The sequence below is a fragment of the Canis lupus genome, chromosome 13, assembly GCF_003254725.2.
Source record: "Canis lupus dingo isolate Sandy chromosome 13, ASM325472v2, whole genome shotgun sequence".
Lineage (NCBI taxonomy): Eukaryota > Metazoa > Chordata > Mammalia > Carnivora > Canidae > Canis > Canis lupus.
Genome location: NC_064255.1, coordinates 5,319,341 through 5,341,125, shown reverse-complemented (window position 1 = coordinate 5,341,125; position 21,785 = coordinate 5,319,341). Strand labels below are relative to the sequence as shown.

Below are 21,785 nucleotides of genomic sequence, written 5' to 3'. Positions count from 1 at the left end.
CTGCTTCTATTTTTGCTAGGACCTATACGCCCACCTTACTCAGGCATTATAGAACAGATAATGTCATGTCCTCCTTGTAAAGGTCAAGTAATTAACAATTTTCTTTGGAGTCTTCTAGCACAATAGATAATATCTAAGGAGTGACTTGTTGGGTTGTCATGAACGCTTTCCAAGACTGCTGGCTTGCAAGACTCCTGGCCTCAGGGCATAAGTGACTTACACAAGACACCTAAACACTTCTTGTTTCTGGATTCTTGAGAAGACATGGGCATCAGACCACAGTTTTCAGTAAAACGAAACTTTGCCGGCTCCAGGCAAGACAAGACTCACTCTCCTTTGAGTCTCCCAGATGCTCTGTCTATATCTACTCTCTCTTTGTATCTTAAATGAACCCTGTTCTCACTTCCTCTCAGCTGGCATTTGATTTCTATCCTGCACAAAGCCAAGGATCCTCTTGGCTGGTCCTGGGGGACCCTTCTCTGGCTTCTCAGATCCAGCCAGCCTGCATTATATTGATGGCTTCCACATTTATGTATACAAACCAAGCCATGCCAGTGAGTTCCAGATTAGCATATCCAATAGCTGACTCATCATTTCCATTTAGATATTTGATAGAAAATTCATTGGGAAACCTGGGTGGCTCAGAGGTTGAGCATCTGCCTTTGGCTCAGGGTGTGATCCTGGGTCTGGATATCAAGTCCCACACCGAGCTCCCTGTGAGGAGCCTGCTTCTCCCTCTGCCTGTATCTCTGCCTCTCTCTCTTTCTGTCTCTCATGAATAAATAAAATCTTAAAAAAAAATTTAAAAGATATCTGATAGAAAATTCAAACTTAGTATGTACAAAACCTAATGCTTGAATGTCCTCCCCTCCCCTTGCAAAAAAAAAAAAAAAAAATCTATCTGTCACAATTTCCTGATGTTATTTAATGGCAAGTTCTTCCTTCCACTTCCTCAGACAAAAATCTTTACAGTAATCCTTCACTACATCTCTTACTTTCACAACCCACTTCTGAACCATCAGAAAATTCTGTTGGGTGTATTTCAAAAGTATATCCAAAATCCAAATACCTCTCTTCAGCCCCCCTACTACCAACTTCTATAACCATTATCTCCCATTGTGTACTAGATTAGCCTCCTCACTGTTCTTCCTGCACCCCATCTTTGTTCCTTTCAGTTCTGTTTTCAATATAACATCAAGAGTGGTCCTTAAAAGATAAATTAGACCAAGTCATTTATTATTCTTCCAATGGCTTCTCTGGTCACTTAAAGTGAAAACCAAAGTTCTTGCAACAGCTTACTAATCCCTGAATGATCTGACTTCTTGTTACCTCTTTGACCTCCAGAAATTTGTCTTTTTTTTTTTTTTTTTTTAACTGTTGTAGACTCTGGCATACAGAGTACTGCATGGAACATAAACTAACGGAATGAATTGACTGATTAATTAAAATAACAAGTCTAGTTATTTCCATACTTCTTTATGCAATGGAGCCTCCTTCCTAACAAAACCTCCAAATATAAAACTGGTTAAGAACAAAGTTTGGTTGAAACAAAGTAGAAGATCCAATTGCTCATCTGTGCCCTTATATCCTCTTCAGCAACAGCACAGATTATCTGGTGCTTCATTGAGCATAGTTTTAAAAATATCGAATTATTCTATTTTCTTCCATTTAGAGAGGAAATTGAAGCCCAGAAAATTAAATAACTTTCCAAAGATTACAATGGGGTCACCGGCAGAGCCTAGAATAGCACCCATATCTTCAATCCATTGCTCTTTCTAATAAGCCACACTGTCTATTTAAAAAAAAAAAAGGATTATTAATAAACCTATCAACCACACCAGTTCCTCAATGGCTTATAAATTTCTTTTTTCTTCTTTATTTCATTTCAAACATCATGCATTTAACTTTCCCAAACATATCCAAATGAATATAATTGAGATAATACTTATCCGTTTCTCGGTAAAAGAAAATATAGTTTAAACCTTAAATTTCTAGTTAAAATGTTAGTATTAACCAATAAGCAAATGCCCTCTTTATTAATACTGCTTCAAAAAATTAATGCCTTCCTACATAGGATTAATTCTAATTTTCCTTTTTCATCTGCTAATCTTTACTTGGCGTTTATAAGTGAATATTAATCATTTTATTTGGGTCTTTATTCTTACAAATATTTTCAAATTCATATTTATAAACTTTTTAATAACTAGACGCTATTAAAAATTAGAATAAAATAATTTTATTAAAAATACTAAGTATGATTCCCTAAGTATGTTTTCACAGTAAGATAATAATTAACTTTAATCTGCTCTGAAAACTGTAATTCATAGAACTAAATAGTTTCTTATACTTTTTTCTGAACAGATACAAAGTTTTCAATAGCTAATGCAGTCAAATCTATTACTAAGAAATAATATGTAGATTCAAACATCATGTCCAGTGACATTATATACTTCCAATTAACTACTTAATATCATTAAAATGATATGAAGTAATGAATGTGATGTAAAATGCCTTTCATCCTGGGGAAATTCACCTTTAAATTTAAAATTTAAATATAATCTTAACTTCATATAAAGTCTACCAAAGGAGATTCTCAGGGGTAGGAGATGGGAACAGGCATTAGGTTGCATAACATATTATCCCCTTTTCTCTATAGCTCTCAAGGTAGCCTAATAATAAAAAAGAACCTGAACTAGCCCTTCTAATTTTCTAACATTAGAAGTGTTTAATTAATAAAACCTTTTCCATAAAATGTGATTTATATAAAATGGACTTATCTTTCAGATGGGAGCTGGATTAAAATAAAGTGATATGCAACTTATTAGCATACCTGAAATATAATAAATCTTGACAGAAGACACCATACAAAAATGTTAAGTGCATGCAGTGGGGATAGGCAACAGAGAAGCAGAAGAAGAGAGAGGGAGAATATAGGGGGGAAAATAGCAGGAGGCAGAGAGGCAGAAAAAGAGCAGAGAGAGAAAGAGAGAGAGTCTGGGGAGGGGCATGTGAAAACTGTAATGACTGAGCCAATTCAGAAACAGAGTAAAGTTCAGTAACAATAATTTTTTTCAAAATATAGCTAAGTATAAGTGGGTTACAGAAATCATTCCAGTTGACTCAAAATAAATTAAGTCAAGATGGGTCTGCATTTGATTCTGTGTATTTGCTCACTGTTTCATTTGGATAATTTTGTCAAAGCTTTTCAATTACGAGATAGAAATATCAATGTTTGAATATACCTGCCTAACCTATAACTCAAAATCAACATTGTCTTGTTTGAAAGATGCTATTTAAACACTTTTTTAGCGGAGATAAATGTAATCCAATATGACAGTTTGGCAATACCAGCATTACAAATGCATCCATTTGAGGTGGGGTTTTTTTTATTTGAATTTTTAATAAATAGGCAGAGAAGGGGAAATTTTCATTTGGCATACAAAAAACACATTTATTATTTTACATAATATTTACAAACTAATATTTGAATCTGAAGCCTTAATTCATTTCTGTTGTTTACCTTGGGGTAAAGGTAAAGCATTATTTTGAAAACTGAATTTTTTGTAAATGACTATTTCATAATATAATGAAATCTTTTTTAGTAAAATAGTATTGTATGTGACAGAAAATAAAGATTAATCAACTAGGAGACTGCTCGTTACACTTTGATATCAATATTTAAAAAATGTTTTATACTTATTGGATATAATAATCACTTAAGTAGCCTGTCTAAAGGTTTCTCAACGAATAAAATATTGTTCTATTGTTCTAACAATATTAAAATATTGTTCTACTGTTCTATTCAGTGACAGTTTCATATTACCATTAGTCTTGGAAATTCCTAGATACCTGCTATAGTGTTCAATGCTCATTACCAACATGTAAAACATGCTGGGAAGAAATACATATATACATATATATGTATGTCTGCAGAGAAGACTTCTAGAAAATTTTCCCTCAGTTTCAAAAGGGCATATGAGTAAAGGACACGTAGAATTGTAATATCCCTCTTATAAAAATAAGGGGACAATTCTGAGAAAAAAAAAATCTTACTGGATGTAGCTATGTATCATTTATAATTACACTCATTCCTCAAGCTGTCCCAAGTGCTACATGCTCACTGCTTGTAGCTGAGTCCTTCACCCAAGAAATACACATACCCTGGCCAAGACCTGCCTTACCCTCCCCAGGCAATAGCCATATCCAGCCCTCCTGACCGCTTTCCTAATTAGGTCATCTCCAGCTTCAAATTCCTGTGGATTTAGTTGAAGCACCTGTTCACAACTTAATTTCTCCTTTTCCAAGTCTTTCTGTCTTTATTGCCCTTACAGATGTTGTTTCCAAATTGTCCAGTTGTTACAGTAGTAATTGCAGCAGTCCCCAAATAGACAAACTTGGTATTTGGAAGAACTAATGTTCCTTGGCTTGTGGGTTAAAAAATATCAAATGGGAAAAGTCATGTGGAAGCTCCTGATAATGCCCTCCCCAACCAGCAAAGATTAAATCAAAAACAAAGCATGCAAACATTATGGTTCACATTATCTCCTCTTTTTAACTCACCAGGGTGGCACCTAAAAAACAAGTATCAACACATCCTGGAAAATGACAGTGGAATAAACTCAAGAAAGTAGCCCCAGTCGAAGTTGCTATGACAAAATGGTATTCTTCCTAGAGACAACTAATACAGACTCAAATATAAGAAATGAAGCCACTGAACTGGCAAATGTGTTTTTTTCCCTTTCCTATCAAGAAAGACTGGAAACATTCACATATGCTCAGGATGGACAAAAATACATATTAACTAGTCTTCCCCAGGGTTATGTTAACTCTACTGCCCTCTATCATAATATAGCTCTCAAAGACAAAGGCCATAAGGACACTCCACAGAACATCACATTGACTCACTCACTGTATCAGCGAGAAAGAAGTAGCTATTATACTGGAGACCTTATTTATGCACATCTCCAAAGAGTGGAAGATAATTCTATAAAGATTCAGGAGCCCAATGGTCATGGGCATGGTAGATCATCTCCCCAAAGCAAAAGAAAAATTATTATATCTTGCACCTACCACCAATGAGAAAAATACACAATGCCTGGTAGACAGCCTCTGGATTCTGAAGACAACATAATCCACACTGGTGAATACTGCTTTAATTCATTTACCAATAATTATAGAAGGTTTCTGGCTTCAAATGGAACCCAGAGCAAGAAGCAGCTCTAGATTAAGTTCAAGCTATAGTGCGAGCAGCCCTGACACTTGAGTTATATGATACAACAGAAGGTGTGCTATTAGAAGCATCAATGGTGGGAAAAGATTCCATGTGAAACTTAGGGCAAGCTTCAATAGGGGAATCAAGATGTACATCCCTAGGTTTGTGGATCAAGACCATGTAGCCTGCAGTGGAAAATTATATACTACTTAAAAAACTGCCCCTCGTATGCTCCTGGCCTTGGTAGGGACAAAGATTTGATGAAGTATCCAAACAATCAGAAGTGCCCGATATAAGCTAGGGTCTCCTGGGCTCAACAGATCAAAAGGCTGGACATGTCAAACAATAAACCATTATGAGACAGAAGAGATGCATCCATGTTTGAGCTTAAGTAAGGCCAGGAGATATAAGTAAACTCTGTCTGCAGGTAGCCCAGACTTACACACCAACTACTATTGTTATATCAGCATCTCTTTCTCAGTTTACATCTATGGCCATATATGGGGGCCATTATGACTGTGAAAAAAGGAGACAAAATTCATGCCTGATTCATTGATAGGTCAGCTCAATATATATTTATTTATATTTATATTTATATTTATATTTATATTTATAAATATTTTTGCTCCCCAAAGCAAAAGAAAAATTTTCTTTTGCCAAACTAGACTGCTGCTGTCTGACTCAGAGATGGTCTTGAAGACAACAGTGAGGAAAATCCTCTTAATAGACAGGGTTTTAGATGGTATATCTGGTCATCCCCTTTGTGTAGAAAAAGAAGTGCTATGGGTAAGAATATATATGGACACAAAGACTTAGGCCCTAGGAAGAAAAAAATTGAAAGATTGAGGAAAATGTACCTAGAGAAGAGGCTTAAGAATAAACTCATGGGAATGAGAAAAAACAAAAAATCCCTACATATCACACATTATAGCCCCTATGGTAGCTAGACTCCAAGGATGGTCCTTCAGTGAACTATATCTCATAATGTTCATGCCCTTTTATAGGCTCCTTCCATATCATGTAACTTGTTTACTGTAACTTGTTTATAACCAAGAATATGGTGCGAATGATGTTGCATGACTTCAAAGTTAGGTCAAAATAAATAGTATTTGGTTAAGTCTATCTCTGTGAGCCCTGGGCCATCCCGTAGAAAAAGTCCTAGAAACAGCTATGTTGAAGAGCCCAAATGTAGGTGCACTGATTCAGAATCCCAACCCATGGTTGGAGTAATCTTCCAACCATGCCTGCCAAGGTGCCAGATATATAAGCAAAGACACCTTAAACCCTCCAGAATAGCCCATTCTACCAATTAAATTTCACCAATTGAACTCAATAACACCAAATGAAGAAGAAAAATTACCCAACTGAATCCTGTCTGAATTCCACACTCACAAAATCATGACAAAGGAAGAGTCTCTGGGTTAGTGGCACGAAATATCAACTAAATAGTTCTCTTCAAAAAACCAAGTACAAGCCTGGACAAAATTATCAAAAACAACAATCGCATAGCTATGGAAATCTAAGACACATAAAAAATTGAGAAAAACCTCTAGATATTCAGATAATAACAATAGACATTTGTTATCTGCTTACCTGGTATTGCTCCTATAACCCTCTTCTGGCACAGTACATACAAAAGCCAGAGTCTATAGAAAGGATCGATAGTTTTATCAGTGTGGTGCTGTCTGGGAAAAACAACAGCTCTGCTATCAGACCTCTGCTATTTGATTTGGGGTGAGACTGAAAACCCATGGGAGTGATAACCCATAGAAGAGACAAAGTCAAGATGAAACAAACAGAGAAACAGAGAAAATCAGCAGTTTTACTAGTCTAAGACTGTAGTTCCACAGAAGGTAAAGGCAGACCAACCAGAAATGTTACAGGGAGACACTGGAAATGAGAGACCACAGAAAGAAGCTAGATAAACTCTCCACACTTTTCAGAATGACTAGGAAACCATACCATGTTCAGGGGAGATGCCAAAAGAGCGTGGTAGTAAGTGAAACCTAAGAGTGCCTTGAGAACTGGCTGAACTTTGTTTTTGTTTGTTTGTTTGTTTTGATATCAGTCTGGGTTTGTCTTTATGAACACTTACAGAATCCTGGTCGTTTGCTTGTGTTTAAAAAAAATTTTTTTGAGTAGTTTTAGCTTTATAGAAAAATTGAGCTCAAAGCAGAGAATTCCCATATATCCCCACTCTCATCCCTCAATTCCCTCTATTATTAACAATTGCAATTGTGCAAGATGTGTGATATTTGTTACAACTGATGAGCTGACATTGTCACATCATTACTGACAAATTCTATAGCTTATATTAGGATTCATTCTTCTGTTGTATATGCTATAGGCTTTGATAAATGTATGACTTGTATCCACCATTGCAGTATCTTACAGAATAATTTTACTGCCCTAAAACATATCCTTTGCTTTGCCTATTCATCCCTTCCTTCCTCCTTCTGCTCAGACCCCTAATGACCACTAACCTTTTTCCTGTCTCCATACTTTTGCCCTTTCCAGAATATTATACAGTTGGAGTCATGCAGCATGTAGGAGAATTGGCTGAACTTTGAATGTGTCCCCACACCATACACAGATTGATTGGTAGAGGATAGAAGCCTTACAATCTCAAAATACTTAAGCATGACTTCTGCCTAAATCTTTGGCTAACAGTTTGGCTCTGCAGACATGGGAGCGAATTATAGGAAGGTGGATACACAGACACACACATGTACACACACACACACACATATTTGAGTAAAACAAACAGCAGAGAGATCAGTGGACATACACCACAATGGAAACAGATAAGATAAGATAGATGATAAGATAAGATAAGATAAGATAAGATAAGATAAGATAAGAAAAAAGAAAAAAGAAAAAGAAAGAAAAGAAAAGAAAAGAAAAGAAAAGAAAAGAAAAGAGAAAAGAAAAGAAAAGAAAGAAAAGAGAAAAGAGAAAAGAAAAAAACAGGACAAGATAATCAGTTGTCAGGAAAATGAATAAGAAAACAGAGCTATTACAGCACATCATCAAAAATGTCCAGTTTTCAATCAAAAATTATGAGACATGCAAAGAAAGAGGAAAATGTGACCCATAACCAGGAAAAAAGGTAAAGAAACTAACACTGAATGAACCCAGATGTTCTCTTAAAAATGTATTTAAAAAAAAAAAAAACATGTCAAAGAATCACAGGAGAATATGATGACAATGACTCAATAAATAGGGACTCCCAATAGAGAAATAAAACTATAAAAGAAAAGAAATGACAATTCTAAAGTTGAAAAATGCAATAGCCAAAATGAATATTCATGACACATGACTTCAACTGCAGATCTGAGATGGCAGATGAAACAATCAGTGTACTCTACCAGAGAGAAAAACAGAACTTATCCACTCTGAAAGATAGAGAGAAAATATACATTGAAAAATAAGATGAAAAGAACCTCATGGACATGTAGGAAAACATCAAGAATATGAACATACACATAATGGGATTCTTGCAAGAAAAAAAAGCAACAGAAAAACTGGTTGAAGAAATAATGACTGAAAACTTCCAAAATTTAAGGAAAAACATTAATCTATAGATCCACAAAGCTTCATTACCTCTAAGTAGGATATACACAAAAGGCTTAAACCTAGAAACATGACAGTCAAACTGCTGAAATCCAAAGACAAAGAGAATATACCAAAAACAGCAACACACAAGACCCTTTATCTCCAGAATAAAAAATAGAATGACATATACAAAGTGCTGCAAGAAAAGGGAAAGACTGTCAACCAAAAATTCTATATCTAAAGAAATTATCCTTCAAAAATAAAGGAACTAAAAAACACTTCCCAGATTAAAAAAGCAAAACAAAAGCCGAGATGTATGGTATGCCTTTTACAACACAGGGTCAGAGTATCTAGCTTAGTACCTAGAACTGGCTCCCTAAATTTGCAGAATCGAATAAATAAAAAGTTATAACTAATTGTCACTTATTATTTCTTTGGGAAAATGCATCTTAGGTTCAAAATTAGAAATAGGTACTTCCAGCTTCCTCAGTAAAATTTGGAAATCTGCCCCCTTCTGCCATTTCCAGAATAGGACACGAGACTCAAATTCTAAGTTAATTAAATCCTAAGTATCTTCAACTACAACAAAGTACAGGTTAACAGTCCCATGGGAAATAAATTTTTTCTTTAAAAAATTTCCAACATGTACAGGGCAGGATGTGCTGAAATAAAATGGCTTATAGAATCATCTGTAAGAATAACATTTAGAGCTCAATCTGCTGACACACACACACCCACATTTCTGAATATGTGTACTGTTTTCTAAAATATGGTCATGACTAAAATGCATTTGGTTTGAAGAGACTGGAAAGTATTCCATTCATATCCACTTATTCTTAACCCAGAATTTTAACATCTTTTATTCTCTCTTATTACTTTTATTCAAAGTACATCCTTACTTTGATGTACTTCATCTTACATATAGTCTAAATTGTTCTTATTTTAAATTGTTATCATCATAGTCATCCATTAAAGTTCATGATCTTCATAGATCCTACTATTTTATTCAACAGTCCATTAAAAATTGATTATAATTATGTATTTCAAGATTTAGACAAATTATCAGGAGCACCTTATAGTTCTAAGAAGTTAAACCTTTACCTGTATTTCAGTAGGAACCTCTGTTAAAAAAATTAACATTAGTCTTGTACTGTAGTAGGAGTCCATATCTGAGCTTTAGTATATATCAGGGCTCACTTAATTTGCTCCTGAAAGAGTTCTTAACCAAGCTAAGCCCTACAAAAAGAGGCAGATACACAGTTCCAGGGATAATGGGGTTATGTATGGCAATAATTTGAATTCTGCTTTGAAGAATACCCCAAATATTTCCTGAAAAAGCTCTTCTCATGGATACATCCTAGAAAGGAAAATAGATCTAGCTTCTAGCATGAATTAACAAAAACAAAAGCCCAACTCATGTATAATCTTCTTGGATGACCCAGCTAGCATAAATGGAATCAAATTTACAGCACAAGTTCTTACTCTTGTTCCACAAAAAAGCAATTCTAGGGTCATACAAATACTTTCATATTTCACATTTTAATACTATTACTGACATTTAATATATTTTAGTTGAATGAAATAAAAAATGAATGAATGAGTAAATGAATGAATTTATTGAATACTGCTTGAAATACTGAATTAGTCTTAGACCCAACTTTTCTGCTATTTCAATGCTTTTTTAACTCAAATATAATTGGCTTGTGCAGCATTTATTTATTTTTAAAGATTTATTTATGTATTTGTTTGTTTGTTTGTTTTATGATAGAGAGAGAGAGAGAGAGAGAGAGAGAGAGAGAGGCAGAGACACAGGAGGAGGAAGAAGCAGGCTCCATGCCGGGAGCCCGATGCGGAACTTGATCCCGGGACTCCAGGATCGCGCCCTGGGCCAAAGGCAGGCGCTAAACCACTGAGCCACCCAGGGATCCCCAGCTTGTGCAGCATTTATAACACCATTTGGGAATTTGCTCTGTTATACTTCTTATCAATTAATATGTGTTTCATAAACCTTCATATTTTTCTATCTACTGAGTAAATTTCATAATCAATGTTTAAGCTGTAGTAAATATCAATATCTAAACATAATCTATTGAATTTTAAACCAATTTAACAGAGACTTCTATATTCCAAACTAAGTTCAAAAATTAGTCTTTAACTTTGCTTTTAATTTTTCATTCAACTAGCTAAGCACCATCTCAAATATCCCACAAATTGAAATTTGTAAGATATGATATGTTGGGTACTATATTTTCCATTAAAATAATCCTTTTTCTTTAGGCAAATGCTTAACATAGTGTTTCATCTATAATTAAAAAGTATTTTTGCAAAGAGAAAGAATGGCCATCTTAAAGATTTTTTTTTTTTAATTTATTGATTCATGAGAGACACAGAGGGAGAGAGAGGCAGAGACACAGGCAGAGGGAGAAGCAGGCTCCATGCAGGGAGCCTGACGTGGGACTTGATCCTGGGTCTCCAGGATCAGGCCCTGGGCTGAAGGCGGCACTAAACCACTGAGCCACCTGGGCTGCCCCAAGAATGGCCATCTTAAACAGTCATTGTGCTACAATTTATCAGGAAACAAAGAATTCTTTATTTCCATTTGTAAATTTATCTTCTGGTTATGCACTTTACAAGTTAACTCTCAGTTTAACTTCTTAATCTGTTTATATTTATGTTATATAATTTCAAGTCTGAGATCAGCTTCATAATATATATTTGCAATTTGGTTTCTCATCGGATAAGAAGTATCTTATTTTTTAAAAAAATTGATGAAATAATTTCATAATGCTGCCTAAGAGAGCAAGAGTGATTAATTATTCCCATGTAACTTTGATGCAGTTGAGTTCTTTTTTATCCCATAGTAAAGCCCTAAGACTCATGTTACAATTGGAATAATTATTTGCCATAAAATTATTTTATAAACAGATGGAATGAATACACCAGAAAGTAATCAGTCATCAACTTTTAAAAATTTTACTTGCGGAAGTCTTAGTAATAAAAAAGATAAAGGAAAAAATTTTAAATATTCCCATTATGACAACTTATTTTAAAAGTTTTTTAGTCCACTTGGCTCAGAATTCCTTACATGTTTAATTGGTCTCAAATATCATAAATCAATATTTTCTTCAGATTCCTAAAGAATATTGGCTAGAACTTCAGTAGTCTATTTTCCTTATAAACACACACAGTGAATCAATTACTTAAACATTTTAAGAAACTTGAGATTATACAATCAGATAAATTTCACTATTGATACTGACACCCAAATTCAGACGTATATAAAGCTGATATCTTCAGCATTTGTATTTAATACTTTGAGATTCGTGCTTTTATTTGGACATTTGCAGTCCATCGCTTCTTTTTCCTGTCATGGATCTGTTCTCCAAATTGCTCCACCTGCACACCTCTATTCACTCCTTCCCAAAAATAAGTTAAAGGATGTGCTACTTTCCAGAGTCTAATAATCAAATCAAACATTTCATAATTTATAACTCAGGACACTGTCACACAGATGTATGCTCACATTTACCAGCTCAGTTCCTCAAGATTTTACAGAAAAACAAAAGAGACCTGCAACAACCAAGTTAGAACTTGGAAGACGAGGGAAACTAAAACTCTTCACAATGATCTCACTTGCTTAAAAACAAAAACAGAATCCTTGTGATTGAGCAAATGATTGACAACATAACTATGTAATTAGTGTCACAAAACATAGAAATCACGCAAAATTAGTGGAGATAACCAATGCCTCTCTTTCTGAAGTCCTACAGTATCTATAATACAACAGGCTTATATGCTAGTTATTTTAGACTCTCAATTTATTAAGGGTAGAAAACATGTCCTATTCATGTCTATATTTTATATTAGAGCCAATCCAACATCTTGCAAATAATAAACACTAAGAAGTATTTGGCCAAAAAAGGAATAAATAGGTGTCTAGTATTTAGTAACACACTGCATTTACATTTCAAAACTATATCTCAACAAGTTAAAAAGTATATTCTTCTTAGGCTAAAAATATAAGCCTAGTTCAACATGTGGCAGATTGTGGAAGAGGTGAAATCAACATAAATAACCATAATCCACATAACCATGACTACACGTTCAGCTAAAACTCTTGAAAGCTGTCTCAGAGAAGTCATAACTATTGTTGACTATCATAAAACATTAAATAAGTAATCTAAAAGTGTCTTTAATATCTACTATTTGACAAATTACATATTCTTATACTTATAGATAAGGAAACAGACATTGTTAAATACCTAAGAGAAGATCATGTAGTTAATGAATTTCACAGCCAGGCTCTTTCCATAAAACCCTATTACTGTTTCATACTAATGGCCCAGTCACTCATAGATTGTAATTATCAGCATTATTTAAGAGAACATAGTGAATGAAGAAATGACATCACCTACAAATTTGGGTGAAATTCTGCTTATTTAAAATTAGACCTATCCAAAGAGACAAACGACAAATGAATAAGAAAAGAGCCAAAGCACCAGAGCACCAATAAAAGTTAGGTTAAAATAAATAAATAAATAAATAAATAAAAAGGCTAACCAATAGGACAGTGAAGAAAAAAAAGCTATACACTTGCTGTGGATTATAGAATTTTATTATTTAAAAATCAGGAAAGATCCTGCTATGTAGCTAAAGCTATAAATATGATATAGAAGGGTCTCAAAGAATCCTTCTGCACTAATAATGCTGACTAGTGCTATCTATCTATGCAATGCTGGTTAACACTTTACATTACTTGATACAAACTTGCTTTGCGCATTTTTGAAAGGCTGTGCACAAGAATGAAAAGAGACAAAAATGTACAGACAATGAGTAAGATGGCTCAGCTTTAAAACACCTTCTTTGAGATCATTTAGCCTAGGGATAATAAAGCAAAGAGATAATTATCTTTTAAAAGTTAGTCAAAATGATGCATCCACATATAAGCACACAGGAAAAAAAACTGCTGCTGATAAAACTTCTTTAAATATTAGGAGGAATTTTCAAACATTAGTTAAGTTTATTTTTTACAACTTTAAGTGGTAAAACTGAAGGCATTACTTTAGCAGAGAATAGCAGAATTAATGAACTAAACTAATTCACTAAAGATAAACCAATATCTTTTTCTTAACTTTTAGTATTATGATATACTCAGACAAATGGAAAACAATCAAACTAAAGGTTATTAACTATATTTAAGGAAATATTACAGCTTCTGGGAAATAAACTTTCTATATGTCCTATGATAAAATTAAGATCTGCAGTTTCTCCTTCTATACCTTTCTATTTCAATAAACACAATTTTCTTATTGTTTATAATCTCAGTGCAACTTGTATGAAATGAGGCTCTAATTTGGTTTCTTTTTTTTCACTAAATATACATTTTCCCCAAGCCCATTTGTTGAATAATTGATCTCTTCCCTTTTGCTTTGTGGTGTTTTCTATGTTCTTATCATTTATTTGTTTTATTTATTTATTTTTTATAGTTTTCTTTTTTTAAGATTTTGTTTATTTATTCATGAGAGACACAGAGACACAGGCAGAGGGAGAAGCAGGCTCCAGGCAGGAAGCTCGATGTGGGACTCGATCCCATGTCTTCAGGATCACGCCCTGGGCTGAGCCACCCGGGCTGCCCCATTTATTTGTTTTAATATGCCATTTGGAATAGGGGTTATTTTGAATATGGGACAATTGAGAAGAAGTAAACACAAGAAAAGCTGCCTGCCCTCCCCTCTATTTGCCTAAAAGCAGGACATAAATTTGTAAAGGTATCCCCCACTTGCCCTCTATAAGGAAGGACAGAAGTTAATTACTTCTTATCAGGCAAGACATGGCTCCGGAGAAGTCTACGTAACAAACTTTACTAGCTAGCCCTTCTTTCCCTTTGGTTCCCTCATACACTTAACCTTTCCATGATTTGCTACCCCAAATACTCAAAGTTCGGGCAGCCCAGGTGACTCATCGGTTTAGCGCTGCGTTTGACACAGGGCATGATCCTCAGGACTCCAGATCAAGTCCCGAGTCCCACGTCGAGTCCCCCGTCAAGCTCCCTACCTGGAGCCTGCTTTTCTCTCTGCCTGTGTCTCTGCACCTCCCTCTCTCTCCTTGTCTCTCATGAATAAATAAATAAAATTTTTTAAAAAAGAAAGAAACTCAAAGTTCCTTTTTTTGTCTTATTTCTCTAAAAATCTATTATTCTTTTGTAGAGCACAAATTCTAACTACTCCTTTAAGTTTCACAGTAGCTGAAAGCTCCCACATGTATGCAAAATGCAAGTGATGAATAAATTTGTTTTTCTCTTGTTAATCTTTCATCAATCCCCCACCCCAGTGAGCCTAAAAGGCATAGAAGGGGAAAAAAAAGTTAAGTTTTTTTCTCCTGCATACCTTCCAGATTAACTTGTAGAAATAAAAATATAGGCACCAGTGGGGACTATAACTACTAGGGCCTTAACCCCAAGACATTGTTTAGAAAGAACATGCATCTTTACAATATTTAGCCTTCCCAATTGGGAACATGAAATGAATCTACTCACTCAATGACTATCTTTCTTTATGTCACTCAGTAATTTCATAGCTTTCTTCATGTAGGCACCCCTCATTTCTCATTAGTTATCTTTAAATCAACATTTCTTGTTTTTAGCTCAGAATGGGAACTGCCTTTCATTCATTTTTCTAACTATTTTGGTACAGCACAAAAAAATTCCATATTAATTTCATATCTAGCTGCCTTCTTGAATTCCTTTATTGATGTCCTGTTGATTCTTATGAAGAAATAAATTATTCACCAAATGGTGTCAGAAAATTGTGTGTGTGGTGGGCAGGGGTGGGTGGTAGAGGGGATTCATGTTAGACACTCACATATCAGGTGTATTTTGGCATATGCCAAAATAAATTACATAATGATTAAAAAGTTAAAGGTTAAAATTAAATAATAAAAACATGAGAAAATACACAGCTGAATATGTAACGGACTTCGGGATGAATAAAGAGTATCTATGGATAAAAGAAATGGTTAAAAAAAAAAACAAAGATGCAAAGACAGCTATATTAAATTCAGTATTTCCAAATGACCACAGAAAATGAGTAGATAAACATCAGTATGGGAAATACATTTGAAAAAGATGACAGTTAAATGGATATAAATCCTAACCACATAAAACGCTCTTATAAATCAATAAGGGAAACACTAATACCCAATAGGAACATGGGCAGAAGAAATAACAGAAATGAACAGATAATTCATAGAAGATGTCAAACACCAATAAAATATAAAACATGCAACTGCACAACCAAATTCAAGTTAAAATAACAAAGAGATAGCATTTTTGTAGCCTATTCAACTGCAAAGATTTGGTATTTAGCACCTGATAACTTAACTTCTGACAGGAGTATGGAGTGTTATAGCCTACGTGGAAAGCAAGCTGGTTTTCTGAACCAAAAGCTTATAAGAATCAAAGCATGGATATATATTAGTGAAATACTCATGGATTAGGCAAAAATTCTTATGTAAAGATAACCATTAATATTGTTTGTGCTAGCTAGCAATTGGACTGCAATGCCCCCAAATGAAGGGACAGTTAGTTTGTGCTACAACCATATGATAGACTACTAAGTGCAGTCATTTCAAAAACATATCTCTAAAGAACATCTAATGGCTTGGAAAAAAAGTTAATGATATGATATAAATTGAAAATAATCAGAATACAAACTATGTTTAGCATGATACCAATTTTATAAATATGTGAAATATACACACATAGGAAAAAAGGGAAAAAAAAAACAAAATGTTAACAAGGGTTATATTTGGGGGAAAAGATTATGGATAGTTTGTATTTCATTCTTTATACTTTGAGGAACATTTCAGATATTCTATAACAAATACTTTGAAACACACACAAGATGTTATTTTACAACTATACCTAATAGGTATTTTTTAAGATACCATAAGTGATGCAAGAAAATTTTCAGAAATAACAAAACAGTTTTTGTAAAAAAAAAATCAGTAGATTTCTCTTCCTCATGAACAACAGAAGATAGTTACTTTTTAAAACTTGAACCTTTCTTCACATAACTGGCACCATTAAGAATCTTTTAAAATAAACATAGTAATATCTATTAAATGTTTATCACAAATACAACCTAAAAAGAAAGCCCTTAAGAAAATCAACTCCAGGGAAAGTGTGGTGAGAAGACAGCACTTACCTTTTTCACTTACACTCTCACTTTCAATCTCAACGTCATCACAACTTGTGTATTCAGGTGTGGAAGCTAATTCCTCCTCTGAACTGCTCAATGAAACCTGACGCATTTTACCTCCTTTCTTTGATTTATGAGGCTTTGGTGGTGGAGGTCTCACTGACTCTGACTGGTCTGAACTGAGAGAATCATTCCTTAACATTGTTTCCATCTTTTCCCGTTTGGTTTTCCTCACAGCAGAGCTAGGATCTAAGTGGTGTTGTTTCCTCAATGAGTCAGTACGTCTCATGTCCGGTCTATCAATGGGTATTGGACTTCTCCGGGGGGTGGGAGGACTATGATTTGTGGTCCTTTGTGGATAAGAACTTGGTCCCTGAGCCTCTCGAGTTCTTTCCATTGAGTAAGACCGCTGATTTTCCATGGCAGCTCTACGTTCAGATATAGATCTTTGCCTTGATGGTCGTTCCATCCTCAGCATAGAAATCCTAGAGTCTTCCAGTTCAGCATTTGCCAAAGAAACATCACTATGCCTCCTCTCATGCCTTGCTCTGGACACTTCAGCGTGAATACGCATTTGTTCTTCATAGGGCTGCGGCTTTACTGGGTAACGGGCCAAATTCGGATCACTTCGATAGCGCGCCTGGTATTCCTCCTCTCTCCTTTGCCTTTCATATTCATCTCTGCTGTCCACGTCCTCATCATCTACAATGTATTCTTTGGAATGCCTATGACTTCTCCTGTTGGAGTCCCTGTAATTTATGTGGTCAGACTCTTCATAAAACTGAGGTTCACGCTGAGACCTCCTGTCAGCATAATCTGATGGAGATCTAGGCATGGCGTTATCTGAAGTAGCATACTGTGAATATTCTTCTCTTTCTTCTCTTTGGTCGTATCTTCTATTCTGATCTCTGGATATTGATGGACTTCGTGTCCTAAGTAAGCAAGGCAAAAGAATGATGAGAAGAGCAACGTCCAAACAACTCAACGTTTTATTAATTTACTTGTGGGTTGACAAATTAAATTCAAATAGTTCTTTTGCTTTTTTAAAACATTTCTTTTTAAAGTCATGCCATAACAAAAATTGTACCAATATTTTATTCAGTTCAAATAGGAAAATTTAAAGGTACTTTTGATATTGTTCTTTAATGCGTGACACACTACATATGGAATATACTTATGTGCTGAAATAAGAGAGTCAGCATCATACACTGCTGCTGCAAAATGGACTTCACTGTAATTTCTTTGCTTGGCTCAATATACTGACAATCTCCCAATTGCTATTCAGAAACTGAAAAGTTCCCCCTGACACTCTATTCCTAATATCTTGATATGAAGTCACTTGAAAACATAGTGAAGCCAAACTGATTTGGCTCACTAGTTGAATACATTCTGACTAAAATTAAATACTGGCTCTAAAAAATCATTTTTCATAGGGGCCCTTCGGTGGCTCAGTCGGCTAAGAATCTGATGCTTGATTTCCGCTCAGGTCATGATCTAGGGGTTGTGAGATGCAGCCCCACGGCTCCATGCTAGGTGCAGAGTCTGCTTGCTCTACCTCTGCTCCCCTTCTCTCTCTCTCTCTCTCTCAAATAAATAAATGAATAAAATCTTTTTAAAAATTCATTTTTCAATCATCAGCTACCTAGATCACTCCTGGTATTGGTTCATCCAAATTTTCATCTTATCATTGTATCTACAACTCTTCTTTATTGCTCTAACTTGAGATAAACAATTTAAATAAATACCAACAATAATGACTTATTCATCTCTCACACACACATACACACAGACACACACACACACACAAAGTCTTTGTAGGAAACAGAAGAGACTGTTATTTTTATTCTGTCTTCATTGAAATTAAAGCCAGCTCAATACTTCCCTTTGTCTTCATATATAACCACTCATACTTCCTTCTAGCCTCAGAGGAAGAGACCATATTTTAAGTTCTCAACCTGCCCCTCTAACACTGGAAGAACATAGTGAACCTTGTGAACCTTGTCATCTGCATAATACTCTTCAGTCAACAAAATATTCACACTGTCCTCTTTTCTGGTATGAACCCAGATAATGTCAACCACTAGCTATGAAAAGCAGTGACCTGGATTCCTGAGGATGACAGAAGTTCAGAATACTTGTCATGGGGATTTTTGCCAGGACACATGAACAGGAGATAATAAAAAGTGAGGTCAGTTGAAGTTAAAGATGACCAACATTAGCTAGCTCCATTGTGAATTTCTTACATGTTATGTTTTGGGGGCCTAAAAGCATGAGCAGAGAAAGGATAATGTGGAATGACCTAACCCAGCAACATCATCTTCTCCTCTGCATTCTCTTGTGTTGGGACACCTAGGTGGCTCAGTGGTTGAGCGTCTGCCTTTGGCTCAGGGTGTGATCCTGGGGTCCCAGGATCCAGTCCCACATTGGGCTCCCTGCATGAAGCCTGCTTCTCCCTCTGCCTGTGTCTCTGCCTCTGTGTGTGTGTGTGTGTGTGTCTCTCATGAATGAATGAATGAATAAATGAATGAATAAATAAATAAAATAGATTCTCCTGTGTCACCAAATCCTTTCCTCCATATCTGAAATAAAGCCTGCCAATGTATCAATTAAGATTTGTTAATAAAAACAGAAGTCATTCCAGGTTTTCTAAGTAGAAAGGATTTTAATACAGTAATCAAAAACTACACAACTGAACCAGCCATGAAGGCCAAAGAAGTTAATGCTGCTGTTCTTAGCCTGAAGAACCAAAGACAAGGGTTCTCAAAATGTTCACTAGAGAAGCTGCTATGAATTTCAAGCTTTGGGAATTTGCCACCAATTATCTCAGCTGCCTATAGCATTGGGGTGGTCAGTTAACAGAAGCTTGCCAGGAGCCACTGAGACTTTCACATCAGCCTGTGGGCCTGCCAACAACTGCTGCTTTACAATAATGGCTTCTGTAACTCTTCCACCTTTCAGTGTCACACAAGTGCATAGCCAGATAGACTCTACCCTAGAACCATAAAGGCAAAAGTATTACAAAGTATGAAGGAAATAGTCTGTTCTAAATGTTTTATGATTAGGCAAGTGGATGTGTTGGGGGTTTTTTACATGTATATCTTATATCTGCATATAAAACATTTAGGAATTAAAAACAAATCTTTTCAGTTATAATTGTTACATAAAACCATAGACTCCTATACTTTAAAATAGACAATCAAAATAGAGCACTCAAAATAAATTTTATAGTATTGACCTACGTAATATCTTATATGTGTATCTATTTATGCATAATTCATTTTACTTTTCTGTCATTTTTATACATATGACTAAAGAAAAAAATACTTTAGCATGGTGGCAATTATCCTAAAAAAGAAGAACAGAATCAAGGGATCTGGGTTTCTTAGTCCTACTTTTGTTATTAACTAGTTATTTGACCTAGATGGCTGGTTAATCTTTGAGAATCTGTATTTTAAAGTGAAAAACATAGCTTATACACATTAACTTATATATTATTTTAACAAATATGTATTAGGTAAGATCTAAATGCTACATATTATAATATAGATTAGGAATAAAGAAACGTGGGGCACCTGAGTGGCTCAATCAGTTAAGCTATGATCTTATAATAATGATACCATGACTTCATCAAGTTAATACGCCTAAATGAAAGCTTTAAGGATAGCAAAAAATAATACTTCTGGCAAGATATAATAACTGACTGCTAGCCAATTTTCAACATACATCTCATTAACTGTCTACTTATATCTACTGACTATATTTTAAAAACTGAGGTAAAAGAGAATTTCTCTAGGGAACTCTAAAGAATAAACAATTACATCAGTTCTTTTTTTTTAACTTTTCTTTTTAAAGATTCTATTTATTTATTTCAGGGAGAGAGAGCACGAGCAGGAGTGGAAGGTAAGAGGCAGAAAGACAGGAGGAAGCAGAGTCCCCAGTGAGTAGGGAGCCCAACATGGGGCTCGATCACAGGACCCCAAGATCATGACCTGAGCTGAAGGCAGACACATAACTGACTGAACCACCCAAGTGCCCTACATCAGTTCTTCTAAACTGACCATCTAACCTCCATTAGATGCAGACTTTATGTTAGGAATTTCAAATACATTCTGGTATCTTACTTTTTTCCAACCTAAGTTAATAAATACATTTGTCTCCAAGAATATAGATTATTCATAAACCAAATTTAATATCAAGAAATTGATACTCTCCAAGAGTAAGATTCCAGTGTTTCTCAGATTTATAATGGTATACAAGAAAACAATTTTTTAAAACTTTATTTATTTTTAAAACTTTTTTTTTTTACCTGAGTATAGTTGACACACAATGTTACATTAGCTTCAGGTGTACAACATAGAGATCCAAATTGTCTATTTGTTACGCTGTACTCACCACAAGTGTAGCTACCATCTGTTATCATAGCCGCTATTACAGTATCTTTGACTACATTCCCTATGTTATGCTTATTATTTCTGTGACTTATTCATTCTGTAACTAGAAGCCTGTATCTCCCACTCCTCTTCTTCCATCTTGACCATCTTCTCATTGTTAAAATAAATTCTAATTTCAGGGTGCTACTTTCAGTAAGAAAGGTCTTCCTGAAAAAGGTACATTTGACTAGAGTAATGTAGTTACATGGAGTGTTGCCCATTTCTATAAAATATATAACTTCATTGGAAATGTTTTCGTTATTATCATTAGGTTGCTATTATTTTCTTTCTTTCTTTTTTTACTTAAAGCTGTTTTATAAAATATAAAATCTACTAAATTCTTGTTGTACTAAATCAAATATTTTTCCAAGATAGTTCATCTCTAGAACC

The 21,785-nt window shown here is 34.8% G+C and overlaps 1 protein-coding gene and 1 long non-coding RNA gene across 50 annotated transcripts in view; one reads left to right on the top strand and one right to left on the bottom strand.

Annotated features, from left to right (window-relative positions):
• Window positions 1–5,089, top strand: part of LOC112661995 (uncharacterized) — a 94,050-nt gene extending 88,961 nt beyond the window's left edge. Inside the window, exon 3 of the long non-coding RNA XR_003138144.2 lies at window positions 4,564–5,089. This is a non-coding gene — a long non-coding RNA (uncharacterized LOC112661995). The remainder of the gene's footprint in view (window positions 1–4,563) is intronic.
• RIMS2 (regulating synaptic membrane exocytosis 2) overlaps window positions 1–21,785 on the bottom strand; it is a 580,920-nt gene that overhangs the window by 314,619 nt on the left and 244,516 nt on the right. For all 49 annotated transcript variants that reach the window (XM_049093308.1, XM_049093313.1, XM_049093310.1 and 46 more), the window contains one exon: window positions 16,972–17,897. In XM_049093308.1, coding sequence (XP_048949265.1) covers window positions 16,972–17,897 — 926 coding nt within the window. The remainder of the gene's footprint in view (window positions 1–16,971; window positions 17,898–21,785) is intronic.